Below are 19935 nucleotides of genomic sequence, written 5' to 3'. Positions count from 1 at the left end.
ATACCGCCGTTTATTGCGTACTTTCCAACCCACGCACTATACTTACCATTTTCCACTGATTTTTCTGTCATACCGTCGGAAGCTCAGGCAGAATTCCCTTACCTATGGTAGCCACGATTTGCCATCGAGCATCGGTAAGCAAACATCTTTCCTCAGCTCGGAGGTGTCCTCATCAGACTTGATCGAAGGATGAAACGTAATGTCGCGGGGTTCCTGCTTTCGGTTCCCGCTTGAAAATGACTACTTATTCGTGCATGATATGTATCTCGTCTCAATATTCAGCCTAGGCGCGCATAATCATCCATCATGGTCGCTTTATATCGTGAAAGTCATGTCAATTACCCTCCACTTGATGGATCTCTGTCTCTCCCTGAATTGGTGGAATTCAATGCGCAAAATAACTCAGACGTCATTTTCTTTGTCTACGAAAAACCTGACAGCAATGATTTGGTCTCCATCTCAAACTCAGACTTCCATCGAGCTTGTCATCGGGCCGCCCAGGCGATTAGGCCAGACTGTGCAGGTGTAGATAAAGAAGTGGTTGCCCTCATCGGGATCTCCGACACCCTTCTTTACCAGACAATATTCATGGGTATCATCTTCGCTGGGCTAATTGTATGTACATACATTTTTTGAATGAGCGGATTTCTGATCACTGCTATTTCAAGCCATTCCCCATGTCCCCTCGTAATTCGGCAGCGGCAGTCACGAACATGATGCAGAAAACAAGATGCTGTCGTTTAATCACGACTCAACACTCTCTTGCTTCCTTGATCGATGGAGTCAAAGCGGGTTTTGTGTCTCACGACACTCAAACGAGCCCGCTGCAGATCGACGAGATCCCGGCGTTGAAACACCTGTACCCCGCGCTCGCTGGTGGTACTCCAGACGAGAACATTATCCCGCATTCCCTAGGTTTGCCGTGGTCTAAATATGAGGTATTATTCTACCTGCACTCCTCTGGCAGCACTGGCTTCCCCAAACCCATTCCAATAAGTAACTTGACTGCCATCCATTGGTGCATAACGCGTGAGTCAGTACATAATCTGCACAGTGAACAATACTAAGATGGGGCGGCGTTAGCGTGTGTTCTCGACCACATCGATGTTCCCGCGCCTATCCGCGTCGGTAGTGCGTCCTTGCCATCATTTCATACCCTTGGTATATATATTCAGCTGCTCGTCCCCATCGCCACCTTGAGCAGTGTGTCTATTTACCCACCTACATCCCTCCTCGATCCCTTGGCGGCCCCTGTAGTACCCAACTCGCAAAACATCTTGAGTTCTGTACTCAAGACGAAATCGAACGCTTTGGTAGTCGTGCCTGCCTTTCTGGCACAATGGGCATTTTCCCCGAGTGCTGTCGATGTTCTGAAGACCCTCGAATATGTTGTAAGTTTGTTGTTGATGTTGTGAGAGGAAGTGACTCGTGCTGATACCAATGCAGGCCTATGCTGGCGGTCCTCTCGCACCTAAGATGGGAAATGCCCTGGTGCACGCAGGGGTCAAGCTTTCCTGCGTTTACGGCGCTACAGAATTTGGTATCAACACTTATTTCTTCCGAAATTCGGTCGAGCAAAAGCTTTGGGAGTGGGTGCGATTTGGACCAAATTCCAAGATCAGGTGGGCTCTACAGGACGATGATACTTATGAATGTCAAGTTTTGGTGCGTCTCTGAGTTGATCTTTGAACACCCCTTCGGCGTTGAACGCTTTCTCACAGACCGTCCCGACGCATCAAGTGTCAGTAGAGAATCTTCCAGACGTCAAGGGTTATACTACTTCGGATGTATTCATCAAGCACCCGACCATAGAGAGCTTGTGGAAAATGTACGACTGAAATTCACGCCATTGATGTACTCTAACATTTTTCCTACAGCGTAGGAAGGCTCGATGACGTTTTGGTACTCTCTTCTGGGGAGAAGACTGTACCAGCTCCTATGGAAAGCATCATCTCCGCCAACCCCCACGTAAATGGCACCGTTATATTCGGCCGTGGACGCAATCAAGTTGGGATCCTCATAGAGCCACGAGCAGGGTGTGAGATTGACGTTGACGACGAAAAAGATCTTGCTGAGTTTAGGAACCGAGTGTGGTAAGTCCCCTACAAGATCAAATGTTGTTGTTGAGTCTGAAGATGTTCTTGAAGGCCTCACATAGAAGAAGCAAATAACGAGGCTCCTGCATTCAGCAGGATCTTCAAAGAGATGATTCTTGTGACACGCAGTGAGAAGCCCATGCTTCGAGCTGGAAAAGGGACCGTTACCAAGAAAGCAACCATCAAGCTGTATGAGGAGGAGATTAATGCCATGTGAGCATAGTATACATCCGTCACTTTGTCAACTAGACTTCACGGGCAACAGATATGAGACGGTGGAGGGCAGCGCCAGAGCAGGTATCGATGTACCTTTACCCACAAGCTGGACTGTGGAAGACGTCGAGGCATGGCTCAAGGTCCACGCTACTGCTGTGAACGCTGAAAAGGCAGTCGATCCTGATGTAGACCTTTTTGCTCAGGGCTTTGATAGGTGGGTTGAAAAAGAGTCAAGGCTAACGTTCTGCTTACTTCGTAAATCCAGTCTCTCCGCGACATTCCTCAAAAACCGCATTATCGGCTCTCTCAGCTCGTCTTCAGATCGCAACGTTCAGGTATCAGCATCGCGGATTGACCAGAACATCATATTTTCAAATCCTTCGATTCACCAGCTCGCGAGAAGCGTCATCAATGCAGTATTGCAACAGAATGGTACAGGTGCCGTCGACGCCAAGGCTGATATCGAGAACATGATCGAGAGGTATTCAGTCGGATTAGGTAACTCTGTCGCAGAGACCAACACCGCTCTAGTTAATGGGTGTAACCAACGCAATCATGCGGTTGCCCTGACCGGGTCTACGGGTGGTCTTGGCTCATACCTGCTTGCAGATCTCCTCCAGCGTGAGGACGTGTCTGCGATATATGCATTCAATCGCCCGTCAAAGGGGGCATCTATACAACAACGACAGGAGAATTCGTTCAAAGATCGCGGTTTAGATTTCACCCTGCTTCAGTCAGGCAAACTAATGTATGTAGAAACTGATACATCCGATGATCACCTAGGTTTGGATAAGGAGTTATATCAGAAGGTTTGCTTCATTCAAATTCCAGTATTACCGAATTAACTTAAAACAACGTAGATCTGCACGTCTGTCACTATCATTATTCACAACGCTTGGCGACTCGACTTTAACCTGGCACTCTCGTCATTCGATTCTCATATACGTGGAACGCGGAATCTTATAGACTTGGCACTGTCTTCTCCACATCATCCAAAGCCGCGTTTCATGTTCACATCGTCTATCTCATCTGCTCAAAGTTGGGATAGAGCAAAAGGACCATTTCCTGAAGAAGTACAATACGACGCAGGGGTTGCAACAGGTCCTGGCTATGGTGCGAGCAAGTATGTTTCGGAAAGGGTAAGTCACTAGCTACATCGAGGGAGCATGGACTCTACCAATACTGTTCCCAACAAGGTTCTCGTCAACAGCAAGTTACCAGCATCATCATTCAGAATTGGACAAATATCAGGAGGACCCCCGCGAGGAGCTTGGTCCACGACAAACTGGCTACCGATCATCGTCGAATCAAGTGTAAGTTTAGGCACGCTTCCGGAAGCCAAAGGAGTAAGTCCATCACTGTCGAAAAAATTTATCCATGACATGCGCGGTTTAGTTTGTGTCTTGGATCCCTCCACACGCCGTATCAAATGCTATCCTTGATGTGGCTTTCGCGGCAGAAGAACCTCCCATCGCGGTGAATCTGGTGCATCCGAGACCGGTCGCGTGGAGAACGTTGATACAACCCGTTGCGGACGCCTTGGTTGAGCGTAAAGTAACAAATTACCCGCTACCACTTGTGCCATTCTCGGAGTGGCACGATAAGCTCGAATCGAGTGCCAAGGATTTGAGCAAAGAGACCATGAAGCGCATCGTACGTTTATCTCGATAGCTGCCCAGAACATTTTCCTATCTACTCTTCAATTGCAGCCTGCTATCAAGCTTCTCGACTTCATGCGTTTCATGGCTCGATCAGACATCGCGACCAGGGCGTCTGGAGAGATGAGCTCCGAAGCAGGTGGCGTGGCTTCTTTCGCTACCGCCGTAGCCGAACGCGTCAGTCCAACAATGAAGGAGCTGAAGTCGCTGTCTTCAGCGGACGCAGCACAATGGGTGGATTATTGGGTGGCGATGGAGATGTTTCAATGAGCGGTCGGAACATGCTTGTGGTTGGAGCTGTTGAGTTATTTTTTCAGAAATGTTGATGAGATGCGACTTCTGACTTCCCAGGTTTGGCCTGTTTGTTCAACCAGCTGATCGTATCGAAAACTCGAGGATAATAAAAGAGGCAATCACAGGAACACACAAGGAAATAGATATACACAGCAGTTGACTATGTACGGGTGGGGACTAAGCCATCAGTGCAGTCGTACCAACATGCTGCGTAGCACAACAAATTATAACCATCATCTCCTTACGGGATCAACAAGCCTCCGAGCAAAAGCATCGCGGCACTGATAATGAGTTACCTCTCCCCTGAAAAATGTGGACGTCAGAAGATATCGTTAGAGACCGATATTAGATTCACCTAGGAACATGAACTGCGATGACGCTGCTACCCAGACGCTTATGGCATTGGGGACAGCTTTGCGCAAATAATCAGACAACATCCACACGGAAAGAAAATTGGAAATACATTCTACTATCTGTGACTCTGACGCGCCTAGACTCCAGCAGCATCAGCTTCCTGGCAACTTGTTCATTCCGCGCTTTGTGAATATTGCGGATGACGTGACTGTCAAAAATCGGTGCTCGTAAAGCTTCTTGAAGGAATGGGCGCACGTCGCGAGCGGTGACGAGGGGAGGAAGAAGTTGAAGAGTTTCAACAGAGTCTAAGCGAGGACTATGTCGACTGATTAAGTCTAAGGCGGGCTGTAACAAATTTGGCGCTGCTTTATCAGTGGGACGGAGGTATAGCCTGAGAAGAGTCAAGAAGATGCTTCTGGTGGCTCCGTTTGGATTATATATTCGCTTGCAGTATCTATAACAGGGTCAACAAGAGATCAAGATTATAGCTGAGAAAAAAAGACATACTCTTCAGCCTTGGCATAATTCTTGAGCTTGTAAACATAGAGCTCCAAAGCATGTTCGTGTCTTCCCATGCGGCCCAGCAACACAGCTCGCGCTTCGTAAAGATCTACAAGATGTAAGAATCAATATCCACGGTGAGTGTTATTCCGTAACTGACTCTCCGGCAGTGAACCATACAAGCGATCGGGGCGGTAGTGATCAGTGGTGTCAATAAAACGAAGGAGTTTAGAGTAAACCTCCAACTCATTTGCTAGCGGAATTTGGTCAGAAAAGTTATCTGCCGGTAAAAATAGCCACTAACCCTCATCCCCTCGTTTGCGAGCACTCAAAGTCATATTCAGATAGAGCTCTGCAAGCCGATCATGGAATACAGCACTCTCTTCGCCTTTCTCATCGATCAGATACTCGATGTAACGAGTAGATATGGAAGGGTCGATGTTCTCGAGGTAATCTGTTACTTGAGTTCGAGGGAGTTCAACATCATCAGATGTAAATATCTTGAATGAGACAGGTAATTGTCAGCAACGAACCGGACAGAAATATATACAAGTATCACCTCGAAAGCCATATGACGATCCTCTTCAAAGATCCAGCGGGAGGACTCAAATACTTGATTGATGTACTCAGGACCAAGTTTTCGCAGGTAGGATATGGACGGATCAAGCTTGTCTCTCATATCCGTTTCCTTCTCACTTAACCTGGGCAAGGTCATTGGTCCGCAAGCGCAAATGAGTGAATCACATAGATACTCACTGGTGGAGGAGATTGAGAGCCTTAGCATGCATCTTCTTTCCATTATAAAGGTATATAAGTTCTGCAAATTTCTGGTAACGTTGGTAAATGCTACGTTTGAGTACATGCGCGCATTCAACGTACCTCTCGTGCCCGGAGCTCCTCCTCGACCTCTGATACTTCACACCAATTGGCCAATCGACACAGTGCACCGAGGAGGGCCGGCTGAGTCACGAGATAAGACTTGAAGAGCGCTGTGTCCACAATCTGCGCAAACCGCACAAGCTGCTCTGGAGTCAACAGAGGCAAAGGGATGTTCGGCAGTGAAAACAATTCTTCAATCGACGTCTCGGAGAGGAAAGGCCACTGGTGAGACTGAGCTGGTGCAATGTGTAGTACTGCGAGTGCGCCTGCAACTTTCGGACGACGATCGGTAAGATATCGCCATAAAGCATCCACCGACCGGCTGAAGTCATCTGGAAAATTTGTCAACGCGATGAGTCAACAAAGATAAAACGTCTGACTGACCTACTTGCTTTACCTTCTTCTTCCCGCTGATAGATAGGGTATCATCGTCTTTGTCTTTCGAGGAGGATAAAAGTGCCACAAATGCAGTTCCCCGGCGAACGGCAGCCTTGACTGGCATCGCAGGGGACGCTGACTGCTCCACAAGTTTTTCTTTGCTTTCATTACTATCATTTTGAGACTTTGTTGATATAGTGTCATCGTTCTTTGGCGTGAATGACTGCTGGTTTGTAGGTCCCCCGAACAGTGATATCCAGTCATCTGGAGGAACAGAAAGACGTCCGGCGATGCGCTCAGGATAGAGAGCAACGACCTTGGCGGGGTTGAGATCAAGCTCGATGAAAGAATTTATTGCATCGTCAAACTTTCCTAGTCGAAACTGGGACACGGCGTGAAGGGCGCGAATGTGGGTTCGTCGTTGGTCCTTCAAAAGATAGATAGCGTTATGTCTGTTACTCGATGTATAATTGAAAACAAACCTTGTCTGGTAAAAGAGTTTTGTCTAAAGTATCAAGCAATGATAGTGCGTCGGAATAGAGGCAATGCTGGACAAGTTCATCGATCTGGTCTCCCCACGACCTCATCCGAATTTGCCATATCGAGCTGCCCTCGGAAGTAGCTACTGTGCGGTCGCTCGGAGTAGCTACAAGGAAGAGAGGTGCCTTGGCGGCAGGAGAAGACGTCAAGAGTCTAATTGTGCAAGTGGCGGCAGAGGACGCTGATGATGTGGATGGGAAGGGAAGGGTTTGGACGGATTGCGCTGTCAGTGACGATATGACTTGCACAACTGGTGAAGGGGTGAGGGCTGACTGAGGGGCAACTGGAGCACCCCCAGATGGAAGAGAAATACCACCGTTCTCTGGTACCGGGACGGTACCAGGAGGAAGTATTGAGAAGATGTATGGGTTGACAAAAGCTAGATAAGACCGTCAGAAAACTTGGAAGGACTTGGCATATTGAGATGCTGACCAACTTCATCGGGTGGACTTGGCCAATCAATCGTCGTCGGCTTGGTCTGCCTCCCATCAGTGCCGATGATAAACCCCTGATCTGCCGGAAGCTTCAGCTGTCCATTGTATCGAATATAAAACTCGTATCATACTGTCTTTGACAATGAGTGCCTCGGTATCGCTCAACCGCACCAACCCAGGTTTGGCTCTGACTCCCAGACCAAGGGTCATGTACCCAGTAAGCCCAGAAAACGTGCCCATGGAGATATTCGCGGGTATAGGTGTGACAACGTCAAGTGTCGTGAGCTTGCTGATAGAGAACAGAGCATACTCGGTAGGTGAGTACGCAAAGCAAACATTATCGCTATCAAGAAACACTGCAACACGCGGCGAGTGAGGGAGAATAGTTTCCTGCGTAGTGACTTAGATGGGTCTACAAGTGCGGAAACGTCGTACCTTGATTTCCTGTCCTTCACCGTCTTTCCACGTGTATATCACTACTTTCCTTCGGCACCCGACTAAAAGCTGCGTCACCATCGTAGGAATCGGACCTGTCCTGCCGACAGTATGAGCTCCACTTTGGGCATCACTTTGAGCAAGGTTGTGCACGGAAGAGTGAACAGCGAATGTCAATGCACCCTTAGCTCTTGTAAGAGGTTTCGGAGGAGCAAAGCTTGGGAGAGGATACAGAGTTGGTATAGTTTCTGAGGAAGGACATGCTAAATTTACGATATTTGACAGAGATGGCTACGTCATTGATCGTACCGGAGAGGGAAACCAGAGAATTGATATCCTTGATATAGCCCAGCTGGTCAATAGGTCTACGAGACAGACCCTTCTTAGTGTCCACCAAAGTTGATGCATTCTCTTGGTATTGAGATAAGTATATCGGCGTTAACGGCATCCAACAGTGGCATACCGGAGAATTCGTTGTACTCGTAGATGAAGAGACTGCCTGTTGCTGTTCCAATATACAACTTGTCACCTAAATATACGGCAATTGAGCATGCTACGCCTGTAAACATACCCGAGAGAACTTGCCCTGGACAAGTAAAGCCTCTGGTCTTTCTTTGAATCCGCTGAGAACTGTGTTCGGCGGGTTGAACGGCGCCATGAGTCGGAATGATCACTGGCACTGCGGTCGTGAATAGAGGGGAGGGATATTATTGAATCACACTAATTTCCTTAAACGTTGTTTTCGCTAAAGTGTGAGTTTATGTAAAGTGGCGTATCAATGTTACTTGAGAAATCTTGTTCAAGTTAAAGCAGACTTCAAATATTCAAAGAGCTCGTTTGCAATCCGCTTTCACAACGATGTTGCCGTTTACTTAGACACATCTTACTGCCAGTGGGGTGCGCCAGGACCAGCCTGTCACCTGTCTGTTGTCTACATAACGAAATCAACTTGTGACTTGCTCTCCGTATTAAGGGTTACATATAGTATCAGCATGATCCAAAACTCACGAGATTGGAACGGACTGCATGGGAAACCCAAGGTCAGATCTCTATCTATCAAGGATCGACCACTACATTGAACACAGCGCAGGACTACCGACTACGAGCCTGAATTTTGAACTCCTGCCACTGCGCCAGGACCCTTGGCATTCCAGAGGACCTGCGCCAGACCATCCCACTACGACCTTCCACCAGCAGAGTATGATGCTGTTCAGACCGCCCGCTTTAATCTCTCCAGGACCATGTCTGAAGGAAAATAATCCTCCATCCTGCGAATCATTTTCTCCACGGTGTTCAAGTAGTAATCCAAATCTGAAATTAGTTCTTCCTGAGAACATGGCGGAGGAAATTTCTCTCGAAAAGCCTGCTCAAATGCGGCGTCGGCCTGTTCTGCAGTCAAGCTAAAGACTGTTAGCCCCTGTCACGGAGACCATGGAAAGACTTACGTCACAAGAAACTGTTTCTGTTCTTCTTCACGTTCCTCTTCCCATTGGGTGACGTCCAGTATGAACTCCTTGCATGCTTGATATGCCTCTTCCATAATCTGTTTCTCACTGTCAGAAAGTCCGTGTTGAAACAATAGCTTAGACGGTATATCATGGCCTGGAAAGCATCCTGGAAAATAGTCGTTTAGGCGTTCTGCGAGCATGCACGACTCTGGTGCCGTCACAAGATAGTGAACATGCTATCTGGAATGAAGCTAAAACGAGGTCGACCTTGAATCCTGAGAAACGCACCAATAGACACAGATTCTTAGTGGTCAAGATATAATACAGCCTGTCATGTTCATCGTTCGTAACATAATCTTGGAGTTTCTTTAGCTCTCTTTCCGTGAGTAGTGTCTTGTCTGAATCAGAACTAGGTTCCTTCACATAGTACTCCTGCCACGATAACGCAACAGAAGACGCATCGACCGCATATTTGCGGAAAGTGTCGACCATGGCTAGGCAGTCAAGTAAATCTGGGATCTGCCCCAGGATAAAATAAGGGCGCAGCATGTTCCGTGTCGCGTAGAAGGTAAGTGTAGGTGGTGACTGTGCGTCTGTAAGTGCGGGTTCTTTCCCGAGAATCGACGAGATATGGTCTGTATCAGCGAGTGAAGTTTGAACTTTGCGCACCAGAAATAATGAACGCGAAGCACACCATATATCGCTCGGTGGCCTTCGGCATTATATTCACTGCAAATTCCCATCGCGGTGACCATTTGATAAAAATCTTGCATGAGTCGACAGTATATGGTCCATTTACAGGGGCCAGTGATGGGGACTTTAGGTTTAGCTGCACTAAACGTGCCGTGCATTGAGACAGGAATGATTTTAAAGTACTAGAGTATAAACTGGGAAGACGCGTCAAATCAGGTGACTCGTGATTATACCTGTTCGGTCATTGCCGGTGGTTTAGGCTAGTGCAAAATCTTCCGTCGAAAACTATTCATTTTCCTCGTCTGAATCCCCGAACAAACAAGGCCCCCCATACAAATCATCGTCATCTATTCCACTGCATTGTACATCCTGGGGTGAGACTCGATGTGCGAGTGCGGTAGGGACGCAAAATGGCTCGATTTGCATCTCCGACTCTGCCACTGTCAACCTACAACGTGGCTCGTTTGCGAATTTCATGTTTGTGGCAAGGTTGGAGTGATCAGGCGAAGGTTTTTCTTCCGGTTTGGAACCTTCAGAATGTTGAGAATGGTGGCGACAATGGTCGGTAGTTTCCCCCGAGTGCTCTTCTTCCTCATCGTTTACCCTAGCCTTGGGTTGATCTTCACTTTCTGACTTGACAGATCGCAGACTTATCGTCGAATTACGTGGTGTGTTCCATATATATGCTGATCCATCCAAACGATGCCTGACATAGCCGACACCCTCCCGACCGCGAGTAAAAGTGATGTCATCATTGTCGTGCTGCTCTACGGTCTCGAGATTTAGAATCTTCCCGATAGTCGACCATGGGTCCGGATCGTTTAGGATGTCCAAAGGTAATCCAGGGTCATGTATATCCGAGCCGCCAAAAGAAGAAAATCCCTGCGACGAATTGAAAGAGTGTGATTCCACATGTTTTGTTCGAGTGGCAGGATATGAGTTCTGAACAGATCGACGATGTCCCGTGTTGAATATCTCAGTGAAGGATTTCGCAATCGCTTCCGAAATTTGGGTAGCGTGGAACATCTTCCGAGCTTTCTGAGGAGTTGTAGGGGCGTATTGTGTTTCGAAGGATGATGCTGAAAATTGCTTAACATCACTTGTGTGGCAAAGAGACTGTGATATAGGACTGCTGCACTTGATGGAGCTATCCCATCCGAACGACTCAGGAGAATCGTGCGTAACGATGGGTGCAGGGAAACCAATCGGAGAAGTGGAGGAGGATGGCGATCGTTGCAAGAAATATCCGTGGTTAGAACTCCATCCACCATGCAACTGTGAAAGGGAATTCTGCGATGAGGGTGGTGACGTGTCCATGTTGAGAATGTATTCCTCTGTTCCTTGAGAATTAGAAGGGGAAGAAAACGGAAAGCTGTTTGACAGAGGTAAGGGAAATCGTTGCTGACCTTGGAGATCATGAGTAGGCACGGATCCGCGAAGCTTTCCAGTCTCAGCAATATTCGTGTCAGCATAACCTGAATCGTTGACCCAGCTTCCGTGGAAACTATCTGTCTCGACACTCCGTAGTGGACTCTCATAAGTAATGACCATACGATGGTCCGGTGAAGGAGGCCGCAATATTCGTCCGCTCAAATGATTGTCATAAATTCCCCCATCATTATCGTTATCTATTGGGAACAAATGGCTAGCGCTTCCTGAAGACCGACCAGTGCGAGAGAAGGTGTCACTGAACGTTCCTTGAAACTAGGATATGGTCAGTGTACAATTGGATGCTCACCGTTCTCTCTGATGTTACCTGAACGTCCGACTCGCTGTCAGCATCGATAGGCAGGAGAAGATGTTCCTCGGGATCAATGCAAGGGCCTCCGTCTTCCGAGTCGGAGTGGGACGACTTTCCTTGCAGGGGCAGTCCAATCATTTCTGACAGAGGGATTGATAATATGCGGTCAATTGCATCACGATAGGCCACCGCTGACACGATCAGTGCATGATGTAAGACAGATCGACACATCAGGGTATGTATCACATACGATCAGAAAAATCAAGCATTCGAAGTATCTTCGAAGGTTGTTTGTGGCGCTTTGGGGTGCCAAATGAGATTCCGTCGGCGAATGGTGTGTCGCACGATGTGCTTATACCATGCGTCGTGGAGGGGTAATTGCCTTTGATTTTTGCGTCTCGTTGTGCATGAGCAAGATTGATTTGATGTAAAACAGACTTCAAGGACATCTTTTCAGGCTTTTCCCTTCCTTCCTTCGTGTAGCATAATGCAGCTGCCAACCTCTGTTGACCAAAATGTCGCTTCTGAACCCGACCTGTACTGTCTTTGGTGCGTGCTCGAGCAGCATTCCTACATATACGAAATATAAGTAACCATGATACAATTTAGTGTTTACTAACCTTTTCCCTCCCATGTAGTTAGCGCCTGTCATCTTCAACGTTTGAATATGTGATAAGTCGAGTACAAGAGCCTTTTGGAACAGATTAGTCCTATCGCGTAATGGGCACGTGATTTTTAGTAAGTACCTGAGCTTACAGTACGATGCGCGGTTGTACTATTTGTATTCCGAATCCATGGGACCTCCCCGTCCTCGCGGTCACGGTGGGGTCCCATTTTGCTGGCTAACTTATCCTTGTCATCTGCGTTGCCGCGGAATTAAGCAAGGACAATTAGTTCATTCACAATGGCAACTACAACTCGAGTCCGCCTAGGCCTAGTAAAGGCTGCGGCCAGTGGCACGTACTCGGGAGTCTTGATCTTCAGAAGCTTCAATTTCCACGCCTTCTCGAATACAAGAGATTAGTCGGTAAGTCGGTCACTGTAGCGATCGCTGCAGATAGGCTAACTTATTTTCACTGCTCCACATCTCGAGTCTTGAACTTCACAGTGATCGATCAAGGTGATATAAAATAAACTGCAGGATGGATTGCATTTATCATCGATGTTCGTATCTCAAAGGGGTACCGGAACCCTGCGACCAGAGTTTAATGTGCCCCTTCGTAGAGTGGCACTTCCAATGAGCACTGACCACTTGGGAGTTGACTCAGTTGAGCTGGATCGTCATTACAAGTCGTTACAATACTGGATCACTTGTGTGCACGTCGATACATTTCTTCTCTGGCTTCCTTCCATAGTCATCTGGTGACACGCGAAGCTATTTAGCTATCCTATACTCGAGCGCGGTGCGCGAACATGTGGAGATACTCATGTTGTGAACTTTCTCCTGGCTCCGCAGCTATATTCATATATGCGCGCTTCTCCCGTCACCAGAGGGACCAGACGATCATCGGCCTCTTCGTACCACAGGGCGTTCACCAGTTAGGTGCTTACTGGATGCCAACAGACCTTTAGACCATGGTATGATACTGCGCTGACTATCAAAATGAAACATCCCGAAAGAACACGGGTAAGTATATACAATGAGATAACGCTAGTCCTGACAAAACGCTAAAGATTTAAAGCTACAATTTCATGCGAAAAACATCCTGGCCAGCATGGACGAATGGGTTTGTGCGTAGCCCGATCGCCACTGGCTAAGGTTAAATGACTGCTTCTCACAACTACTCGAACTCGCTACAGTTGCACCATCGCTGTCGATGTACCGTAAACTCGCATCAAAGTGATACTCGGCGCGAGCGCAGACCTTCTGTAAAATGTGAGAGATGGAATCAGTTACAGCTTTAAAGCATCAACAATAATAGTCGTACGTCCGCATCTTTAAGAGAATTGTCAACAATTTACTTGGTAAAAGGTGGAGAATCACGTACAATACACAGGGGCAGGTATGGAGACGGATCGAGTTGCGCTAATATACGCGTGGCAAAGAGTATATGCCACCTCTTGTATGCTAAGAATACACGAACCTTAGTCGGTACTTATGCATTCTTTGACTGAAACTTACGGCCTGATATCAAAATTGAAAATCTCGTCCTTCAATACTATGTAGTGGGCAGGTCGGCTTGCTAGAAATGACCAACCATGATCAGTTAGTCTGAATCGCTCCACATACTGTGCACCAACTTCCAAGTATCCCACCGTGGGACAAAAGGTAAAAATCCTTGGCAATTGGATTGGCAATACCTTCACTGGCGACAAACCCAGCTTGTACATTGCCGCTCTTTCGATCTCCATCTTGACTACGAGGACTATTCAATAAGGGACAGAAGCAAAGGAAGACGTACGCACGGATTTGTGGGGAAGAAGCGAACGTGATGCCTGCGAGGAAAGTCAGTGGTCATTGCTTGCCCGCCTGAAGTAGAAGATTACCTCTTGCCCACGATAAGGTAGGTGATTAGAGGTGGAGGATCATTCAATTTGACTTCAGCCCAAACCCTTCTCACAGCCTCTAAATGAATAGATTATTAGCATTCTACAAGATCTTTGTCTCCAACGAACCTTTGATGTCTTGGAACTCTAGTTCACCAACACCTGCGTATTCACCTTCAGAGAGACCGTCTCTAAAGAACATAAGTCTCCTCGGGGCTTTCCCGTTGACCTTGCCATATCGTGTAATGGCGTCCTATAAATGATAAATTGATTGTTCCGACAACAGAAGGCAATGCGTACATAAACCATAGGACCAAGCTCGCCTATTCTCTCCTGTCGCGGCTGCTGTACCCTCGATGTTGCACTGTACTTGACGCCGTGCCGGTCATATGAAAAAACGACGCTGGCAACTGAGGGCTTGTTCTGGACACCAGGTCCAGGATGGCCAACATCGGCCCCTGAAAATGAACGTCGATGTCAGTGCAAATGTCGCATTATTGATGGCATTACAGACCAAAAAACATGAAATCTTCTTTGGTCAACCAATCATATGCAGGCGATGATGGGATGGAGTTCACTCCCGTTAACCGAGCGTTGATTCTGAAGGTAAACCAATCTACATTAGCTTCATAAAAATTATGTTTTGAAATATCATGCACTTGATTGCGATGTTATTACAGTATTGGTCAAGTTGTCTCCCTGAAAACTTTGCAATGTTGTCTTCCCGCTGTGAAATATACGTTGGAAAATAACTAACGGTCAAGACATCAAGCTGAACCCACCACACACTGAGTGGACACCTAGTCGTGAGGTCAAGTCAGCCCAGAAAGTTGTGATCAATGACGATACTTACGCCAAGGGTGACATCCCCCGCTCTCTTGACATCTTGGCGGATATCAGCGGCAGATTGAGGTAAGATAACTAGCACGATCTCAGGTGGCTTATTATAACCACGAGGGGCTCCAGCTGAAACCAATGCCAGCGCACATGCCTCCTTGATATCCTTCAAAATTGTATCCTTTAGTACAGACGAAAACTTCAAAAAAGTGCGCGTACCCGGTCTACCGAGCCGACACCATTACCTCGTTTGTATGACGGCTTAGCTTTCACACCTACAATAAATTATGAACGACACTCTCACAAACCTAAACGGAATCGTACTCATTCCTGGAATATCATGAGAAATACCAGATTTTCAACAGCGCGATCAACATACCCCGTGCAGTGCAACACTGTTCAAGTGTGTCCATAAACGCTTTAATGACGTTTTGATCTAGCCTTAGACTGTAATCCACAACTGCCCACGCCCTGATGATCTCGGGGGAATGTAGATGTTGCCTCGTTATGTTCCATGCCCCGTTGTTTACATCCTATGGCGAAATATCACTAAATTGAGCAACATGCGGGAAAAGCTACTTGCCGCAGACTGTTTTTTGCCATAGAAAATGGTAGGTGCCTTGAGAAGTTGACCTTGTATTGTAATTGGTTTCTCCGAGATTTCCATTCCCGCGTCTTGGATATAAGGTGACGTGGCATACTCAAGCGTCTGGACGAAAATGACCAATAAATTCCAACTTTAACTAAGGACTTACGGGAGGTTGGACTCGGTCGCCTTTCTGGCCAATGATCATTTCCAACCGTTTCTCTGGCCTAAATTTGGAAAAATCAACCATCATGCTCGTCATGTTCTGCGGTAGTTTACGGTTATACCGCTGGCCTGCAGCCACAGTGCAGAGTTCGGCCGGGATGACAGTGTTTTTTCCAGATCCACGGCTCAATTCAATGCCGATAATGTCAGGAAATGCTAGGCGTATGTTGTATGTTTTGCGGTAGTATTCCTGCTTAAACGTCAATCATCTGCAGGATGGAACAATGAAAGCAATTATGCAGAGCGTACTTCCACAGTTGTCGGAAGGGATGAGCCGTCTTCTGATTCTTGAGTAAACGGAAAACGTCCAGCGGCTTCAACGAGACCAACAATTTTCTTCGTCACAGTTTTTTTGGGTAACTTTATTTCCACAAGGACATTCCGGAAAAATTGGCTGAGAATATTCCATTCTTTGCTATGCTTTTTGAAGCTGAGAGCGCGTGCATTCGCTCGAATGTTTAATACTTCTAAAGCAACGTCCACAAACGGTCCCGGTTTATACCTAATGGGGAACGCGATGAGAAGTAATAGAAGCGATTTGCATGACGTACATTGCGGCTGCACTGATATCGACATTCACGAGAACTCTACCGATTGCTGGTCTGACACTCCTACGCACCAATGTGAGGAACGATCAAGAGGTTCCGTGACATGACGTACTGAAAGAATCCACGAAACAGCTGAAGACCTCCGCGAAGATCTTTTGAGCCGCCGCTGGTAAAATACGCTCGTCCATTATTCGGGTACTTTCTGAAGGACGTTCAGTGATACTATTGATTGCGTAATGTATGGCGTACAGATTCGGGGCTTGGCGAATAATGAATTGAAGGAGATTGAGTGCAACGGAGACCTTTGGTGTCTGATCGCTGATTTTTCCGGTGAGAAATTTTTTGAGGTCACTACAGTATACGTGTCATGAGATATGCTTGAACTGGATTTGGAAATGCGTACTCGAATGTCACTGTCTCGCCTGCGACGCGAGCTACCTTAACCGTAACCCGACCTTTGCCGGGAACAACAAGGGTATACTGTAACCGATATCAGGCTGAGAATACCAGATCACAACCGAGATCATACGTTTCCCGAAGTGCCATCGGGAAGATCCAGCGGCGCCGCAGAGTATAAAATGCTCTTTCCGTCAAACAAACATAGACGAAAGACCCTGGGTGCTTCGTGGTTTTGGAGTCTTTCGACTATTCGATGTCTCCATCGAACACTTTCTACATCAGGCGTCATCACTGGAGAAGGTTTAGTGGAACAGAATAGTTGCTACTGGCACGAAGGCGCACGCACCGACTGCATGAATTTATTCAGAACAATGATGCCCCCCGATCAAGCAGATATGTGCTCACCATCATATTGCTCGTACGCTTTGACTGGGATTTGTGTTACGTCGAAAGCATTTGCGTAGACAGCCATAGGTCTACGTTGACCCAACGGCACAGTAGGCGCCGAAGCCATTTGGAAAGATATGTCTATCATATGGTTGCTAAAGTTAAAGGGTATAGTCCAAGAAACGAAGATGACAGGGTTTATAAAGATACGACCGTATTGTTTGAAGACAGATGACGCGAGTGGGCGATGGCGAGATGACAATCATGCACTATGATTCTCCTGGCTACCAGAATCGTACAATATCCGACCGACTCGGATTAAGTCCTCGTGAACAATAGAATTGGAATTTCTCCCAAGCTCGTGTTCAAGAAGACGAAGGTCACGGTTCGGCGGCCTCGAGGCAGTTGGAAGAGAAACAATGAGCAGATATCAAAGCAAAAGGAGGTATTTTCCCAAAATCCTACTTTGAACTCGAACCACGTGTAAATCGTCGTGTTTGGACTCGACACGTTGCTGTTAGCTACAACGATCTCGACATCGACGCGTGCATCGTCCAGCATCTTTGACGCTTTGGACCATGATGGAGGCAACAACAGAGATGGATGAGCAAGATATTGGTTTGCTTTATCCTTCTCGATCAGGGTCCTGCACAGGATCAACTGAAACCATCGCCTCAAGGCTACCTTCTCCAACCGAATCACATGTTCCAATCCATGGTATCGGATCGTTTCAAGATCATCCGAGTCCACTCAAATCGCCCTCACTGTCCAACGTTCAGGATACGCATTTTGGACTTCGCCTGGTTGGGCAAAAGACCGTCACACGCTCTAGGACTCTTCCTCATCTGGCAAAGTCTGATACAGCGTTACATCGAAGTTCAGAGCTCGCTGGCTTTGAGTTCGAGCGAGATAGGGCGTTGCGAATGTCCCAATGGGTCTTGGCTTTCGCCGTAGGTCAGTGCCACGTAACATACTTGAACCGTATCTTACACGTCATACCATGCACCACAGTCAATTTTGATTTGGATGTTGGTCCTGTTGTTTGCGGAGTACATCCACCATTGTATTTGGCCCCCGCAGAGAAAGAGAACATGTAATAATTTATCGTCTCCATCTGTCTGATTGGGTGTTGAAATCCATTTTCAAGTGCTTTCTCATCCTTCCCGGATTCCCTACAATTCGAACAAGGCTCAGAAGTACATTCTTTTCGCATACAAGATCTCGGCACATCCCAAAAACGCGTCGTTCTAGATCACGGTAACAACAGACCAGATAACATCGATGGATACCTTTATGGATATTCGCACTTTTCCCAGAGAAGAGACAACACCTCGAAGCGAGGATACCAACAGGTAAATCAATATTCACGCATCGAACCACTTTGCTAACATTGTCCAGACTTCTCTCGTTCTTCTCTCACACCTACAGTACCCTGCTCTCTTTACCACCCTAATTATGAAACTTGGGCCCTTGTTCCTAACCCATGGTGTACCTATGCTGGAAACGGCATGTCATAACATTGCCCACTGGTACGTGTGCTGCTCGGGCTTATTTCCCATTTCAATCAATCAAATCTTATCTGCCGAAGAAAGGTGCAGCCCATCGCCGGGTTTGACTATTGAGCTAGGATTCCTAGGCTCAGTTCTCCATGTCGAGTTGCCCATGAATGCAGACATTCAGCAATTGACAGAGACTGCATCTTTTCATGAGAAATTTGACCCCACTTTGCATGTAAATAAGCTCTCCCTTGCTCTGGATCTCTGGTGGCTTAATAGACCGTATTAGCTATTGTCTTCTATAGCTCCACTTGACCCGCCTCCAATATCCATATTCGAGGCCTCCTTGCCACATTTATGGTCAATATGGGAGTGCCTGATGCTTTGCGAGCCCATCTTGGTATTCGGATCTTCTCCTGCAGCCACGAGTCAAGCAGTTTGGTGGCTCAGGGATCTGTTACGTCCTGTGCGCCGTTTATTTTCCATCTGTTAAATCGATGGCTAACCCATTCCATTCTTAGATACCTCTTGCGAACGATTTTCGTCCTTACTTTACCATCCATGACAAGGATCACGCACTTCTGGTCAATAAACTCCCACCTAAATCTGGCCTTATCTTGGGTGTGACCAATCCATTCTTCCAGAAGTCATGTGCCCATTGGCCTCACGTCTTGAGCGTAGGGCTGAAAGCAAGGTGTGTCTGAAGTTGCTTGGGTTCTCAAATTTCATCGCTCAAAATTCCTGCAGTCCGCGCCGCCAGGCGACTATTATGGCAGGACCGCCACCTGGATGGTGTACAAGAACTCATCGCCGATACATTTCCAAAGACCGCCAAGTATTGAAAGCTATCGAGAAAGCTTGTCATGCAAGCGTCCAAGACAGTCCGTGTCCCAAATCATGATTAGTACTGTAACTTACCCATCATTTGCAGGGATACAAGCATCTCTGGACCTAAGAAGACACTTAAGTTCGCGCACCAACACCATGCTAGTTCCTCTGAACAGATACCTCAATACTCTGATACCCTCTCCGACGGAACGTACCACTGTTTCGGGCTGTCGACGTCTAAAACCCTTCAGCACTGTTGACTTTTTCTCTTCGCTTAAGGCAAATGGCTCCCCTCTGCCGTTTAAGTCCGCGACTAAGCGGAGGGAGTTTTACGAAAGGTGGCTGAAAACGCCGGCATTTGGGTTGTGGTTGGCGCAACAAGAGGAAGTAGTGCATAGGACGCTGCAGGATAAATGGACTGGCTGATGCTGGCTATTGTAGTTCCTACCGAGCCAGCATCAGTAAGATTATAGAC

The 19935-nt window shown here is 47.2% G+C and overlaps 6 protein-coding genes across 6 annotated transcripts; 2 read left to right on the top strand and 4 right to left on the bottom strand.

The window, feature by feature from the left end:
* Window positions 1-306: 306 nt before the first annotated feature.
* On the top strand, window positions 307-4240 carry F5891DRAFT_943511 (putative aminoadipate reductase; the record flags this gene model as incomplete). The annotated part of the gene is made up of 13 exons (XM_041374485.1): window positions 307-615; window positions 669-1029; window positions 1084-1391; window positions 1447-1665; window positions 1722-1828; window positions 1878-2093; window positions 2148-2309; window positions 2362-2526; window positions 2578-3121; window positions 3173-3451; window positions 3509-3658; window positions 3708-3965; window positions 4022-4240. 13 exons carry the CDS (start codon window positions 307-309, stop codon window positions 4238-4240), a joined length of 3297 nt encoding a protein of 1098 aa, XP_041230818.1.
* Window positions 4072-8483, bottom strand: F5891DRAFT_1008263 (uncharacterized protein). The gene is made up of 17 exons (XM_041360532.1): window positions 8371-8483; window positions 8249-8314; window positions 8095-8196; window positions 7786-8033; window positions 7482-7740; window positions 7349-7429; window positions 6859-7295; window positions 6383-6803; window positions 5999-6330; window positions 5876-5946; window positions 5679-5820; window positions 5424-5619; window positions 5280-5372; window positions 5126-5228; window positions 4728-5072; window positions 4620-4676; window positions 4072-4567 (listed from the first exon to the last, which is right to left on the bottom strand). The coding sequence occupies exons 1-17, from the start codon at window positions 8441-8443 to the stop codon at window positions 4498-4500; spliced, it is 3096 nt and encodes a 1031-aa protein (XP_041230817.1). The 5' UTR covers window positions 8444-8483; the 3' UTR covers window positions 4072-4497.
* Window positions 8484-8842: 359 nt separating this feature from the next.
* F5891DRAFT_1008257 (uncharacterized protein) lies at window positions 8843-10094 on the bottom strand. Its single transcript, XM_041360531.1, has 4 exons — window positions 9928-10094; window positions 9522-9868; window positions 9231-9469; window positions 8843-9185 (listed from the first exon to the last, which is right to left on the bottom strand). The coding sequence occupies exons 1-4, from the start codon at window positions 10082-10084 to the stop codon at window positions 8996-8998; spliced, it is 933 nt and encodes a 310-aa protein (XP_041230816.1). The 5' UTR covers window positions 10085-10094; the 3' UTR covers window positions 8843-8995.
* F5891DRAFT_1008251 (uncharacterized protein) lies at window positions 10095-12533 on the bottom strand. Its single transcript, XM_041360530.1, has 6 exons — window positions 12414-12533; window positions 12288-12358; window positions 11918-12237; window positions 11683-11858; window positions 11333-11630; window positions 10095-11260 (listed from the first exon to the last, which is right to left on the bottom strand). The coding sequence occupies exons 2-6, from the start codon at window positions 12317-12319 to the stop codon at window positions 10212-10214; spliced, it is 1875 nt and encodes a 624-aa protein (XP_041230815.1). The 5' UTR covers window positions 12320-12358; window positions 12414-12533; the 3' UTR covers window positions 10095-10211.
* Window positions 12534-13230: 697 nt separating this feature from the next.
* F5891DRAFT_679999 (Piwi-domain-containing protein) lies at window positions 13231-17499 on the bottom strand. Its single transcript, XM_041372767.1, has 25 exons — window positions 17155-17499; window positions 16880-17040; window positions 16754-16830; window positions 16600-16701; window positions 16463-16552; window positions 16354-16413; window positions 16052-16304; window positions 15747-15992; window positions 15575-15700; window positions 15371-15524; window positions 15316-15321; window positions 15211-15266; window positions 15008-15157; window positions 14937-14954; window positions 14814-14881; window positions 14669-14754; window positions 14455-14612; window positions 14284-14407; window positions 14155-14233; window positions 14074-14103; window positions 13909-14024; window positions 13790-13850; window positions 13656-13735; window positions 13596-13603; window positions 13231-13534 (listed from the first exon to the last, which is right to left on the bottom strand). Exons 1-25 carry the CDS (start codon window positions 17282-17284, stop codon window positions 13358-13360), a joined length of 2616 nt encoding a protein of 871 aa, XP_041230814.1. The 5' UTR covers window positions 17285-17499; the 3' UTR covers window positions 13231-13357.
* Window positions 17500-18059: 560 nt separating this feature from the next.
* Window positions 18060-19886, top strand: F5891DRAFT_1162089 (uncharacterized protein; the record flags this gene model as incomplete). The annotated part of the gene is made up of 9 exons (XM_041365278.1): window positions 18060-18090; window positions 18148-18229; window positions 18284-18488; window positions 18535-18665; window positions 18729-18867; window positions 18922-19098; window positions 19154-19326; window positions 19380-19513; window positions 19564-19886. 9 exons carry the CDS (start codon window positions 18060-18062, stop codon window positions 19884-19886), a joined length of 1395 nt encoding a protein of 464 aa, XP_041230813.1.
* Between the last annotated feature and the right edge of the window lie 49 nt (window positions 19887-19935).

This window comes from Suillus fuscotomentosus, assembly GCF_016647785.1.
Source record: "Suillus fuscotomentosus strain FC203 chromosome Unknown F5891scaffold_7, whole genome shotgun sequence".
NCBI classification, from domain to species: Eukaryota; Fungi; Basidiomycota; class Agaricomycetes; order Boletales; family Suillaceae; genus Suillus; species Suillus fuscotomentosus.
This window is presented reverse-complemented; position numbering and strand designations above follow the sequence as displayed.

Excerpts from the sequence above, each read along its gene's own strand:
- F5891DRAFT_1008263 (XM_041360532.1), bottom strand. The coding sequence starts at position 8,443 with ATGGCGCCGTTCAACCCGCCGAACACAGTTCTCAGCGGATTCAAAGAA. Across the intron at positions 8,315-8,370 it reads AGAGGCTTTACTTGTCCAGG|GTGACAAGTTGTATATTGGA; the intron begins GCAAGTTCTCTC and ends CCGTATATTTAG. Across the intron at positions 5,821-5,875 it reads GCTCTCAATCTCCTCCACCA|GTTAAGTGAGAAGGAAACGG; the intron begins GTGAGTATCTAT and ends GACCTTGCCCAG.
- F5891DRAFT_1008257 (XM_041360531.1), bottom strand. The coding sequence starts at position 10,084 with ATGCACGGCACGTTTAGTGCAGCTAAACCTAAAGTCCCCATCACTGGC. Across the intron at positions 9,869-9,927 it reads AGGCCACCGAGCGATATATG|ACCATATCTCGTCGATTCTC; the intron begins GTGTGCTTCGCG and ends TCGCTGATACAG. Across the intron at positions 9,470-9,521 it reads CTAAGAATCTGTGTCTATTG|CATGTTCACTATCTTGTGAC; the intron begins GTGCGTTTCTCA and ends CATTCCAGATAG.
- F5891DRAFT_1008251 (XM_041360530.1), bottom strand. The coding sequence starts at position 12,319 with ATGACAGGCGCTAACTACATGGGAGGGAAAAG. Across the intron at positions 11,859-11,917 it reads AATGCTTGATTTTTCTGATC|CGGTGGCCTATCGTGATGCA; the intron begins GTATGTGATACA and ends TGATCGTGTCAG. Across the intron at positions 11,261-11,332 it reads GCCTACTCATGATCTCCAAG|AGGAATACATTCTCAACATG; the intron begins GTCAGCAACGAT and ends CTCAAGGAACAG.
- F5891DRAFT_679999 (XM_041372767.1), bottom strand. The coding sequence starts at position 17,284 with ATGATAGACATATCTTTCCAAATGGCTTCGGCGCCTACTGTGCCGTTG. Across the intron at positions 14,234-14,283 it reads AGAGTTCCAAGACATCAAAG|AGGCTGTGAGAAGGGTTTGG; the intron begins GTTCGTTGGAGA and ends CTATTCATTTAG. Across the intron at positions 14,104-14,154 it reads TACCTTATCGTGGGCAAGAG|GCATCACGTTCGCTTCTTCC; the intron begins GTAATCTTCTAC and ends CTTTCCTCGCAG.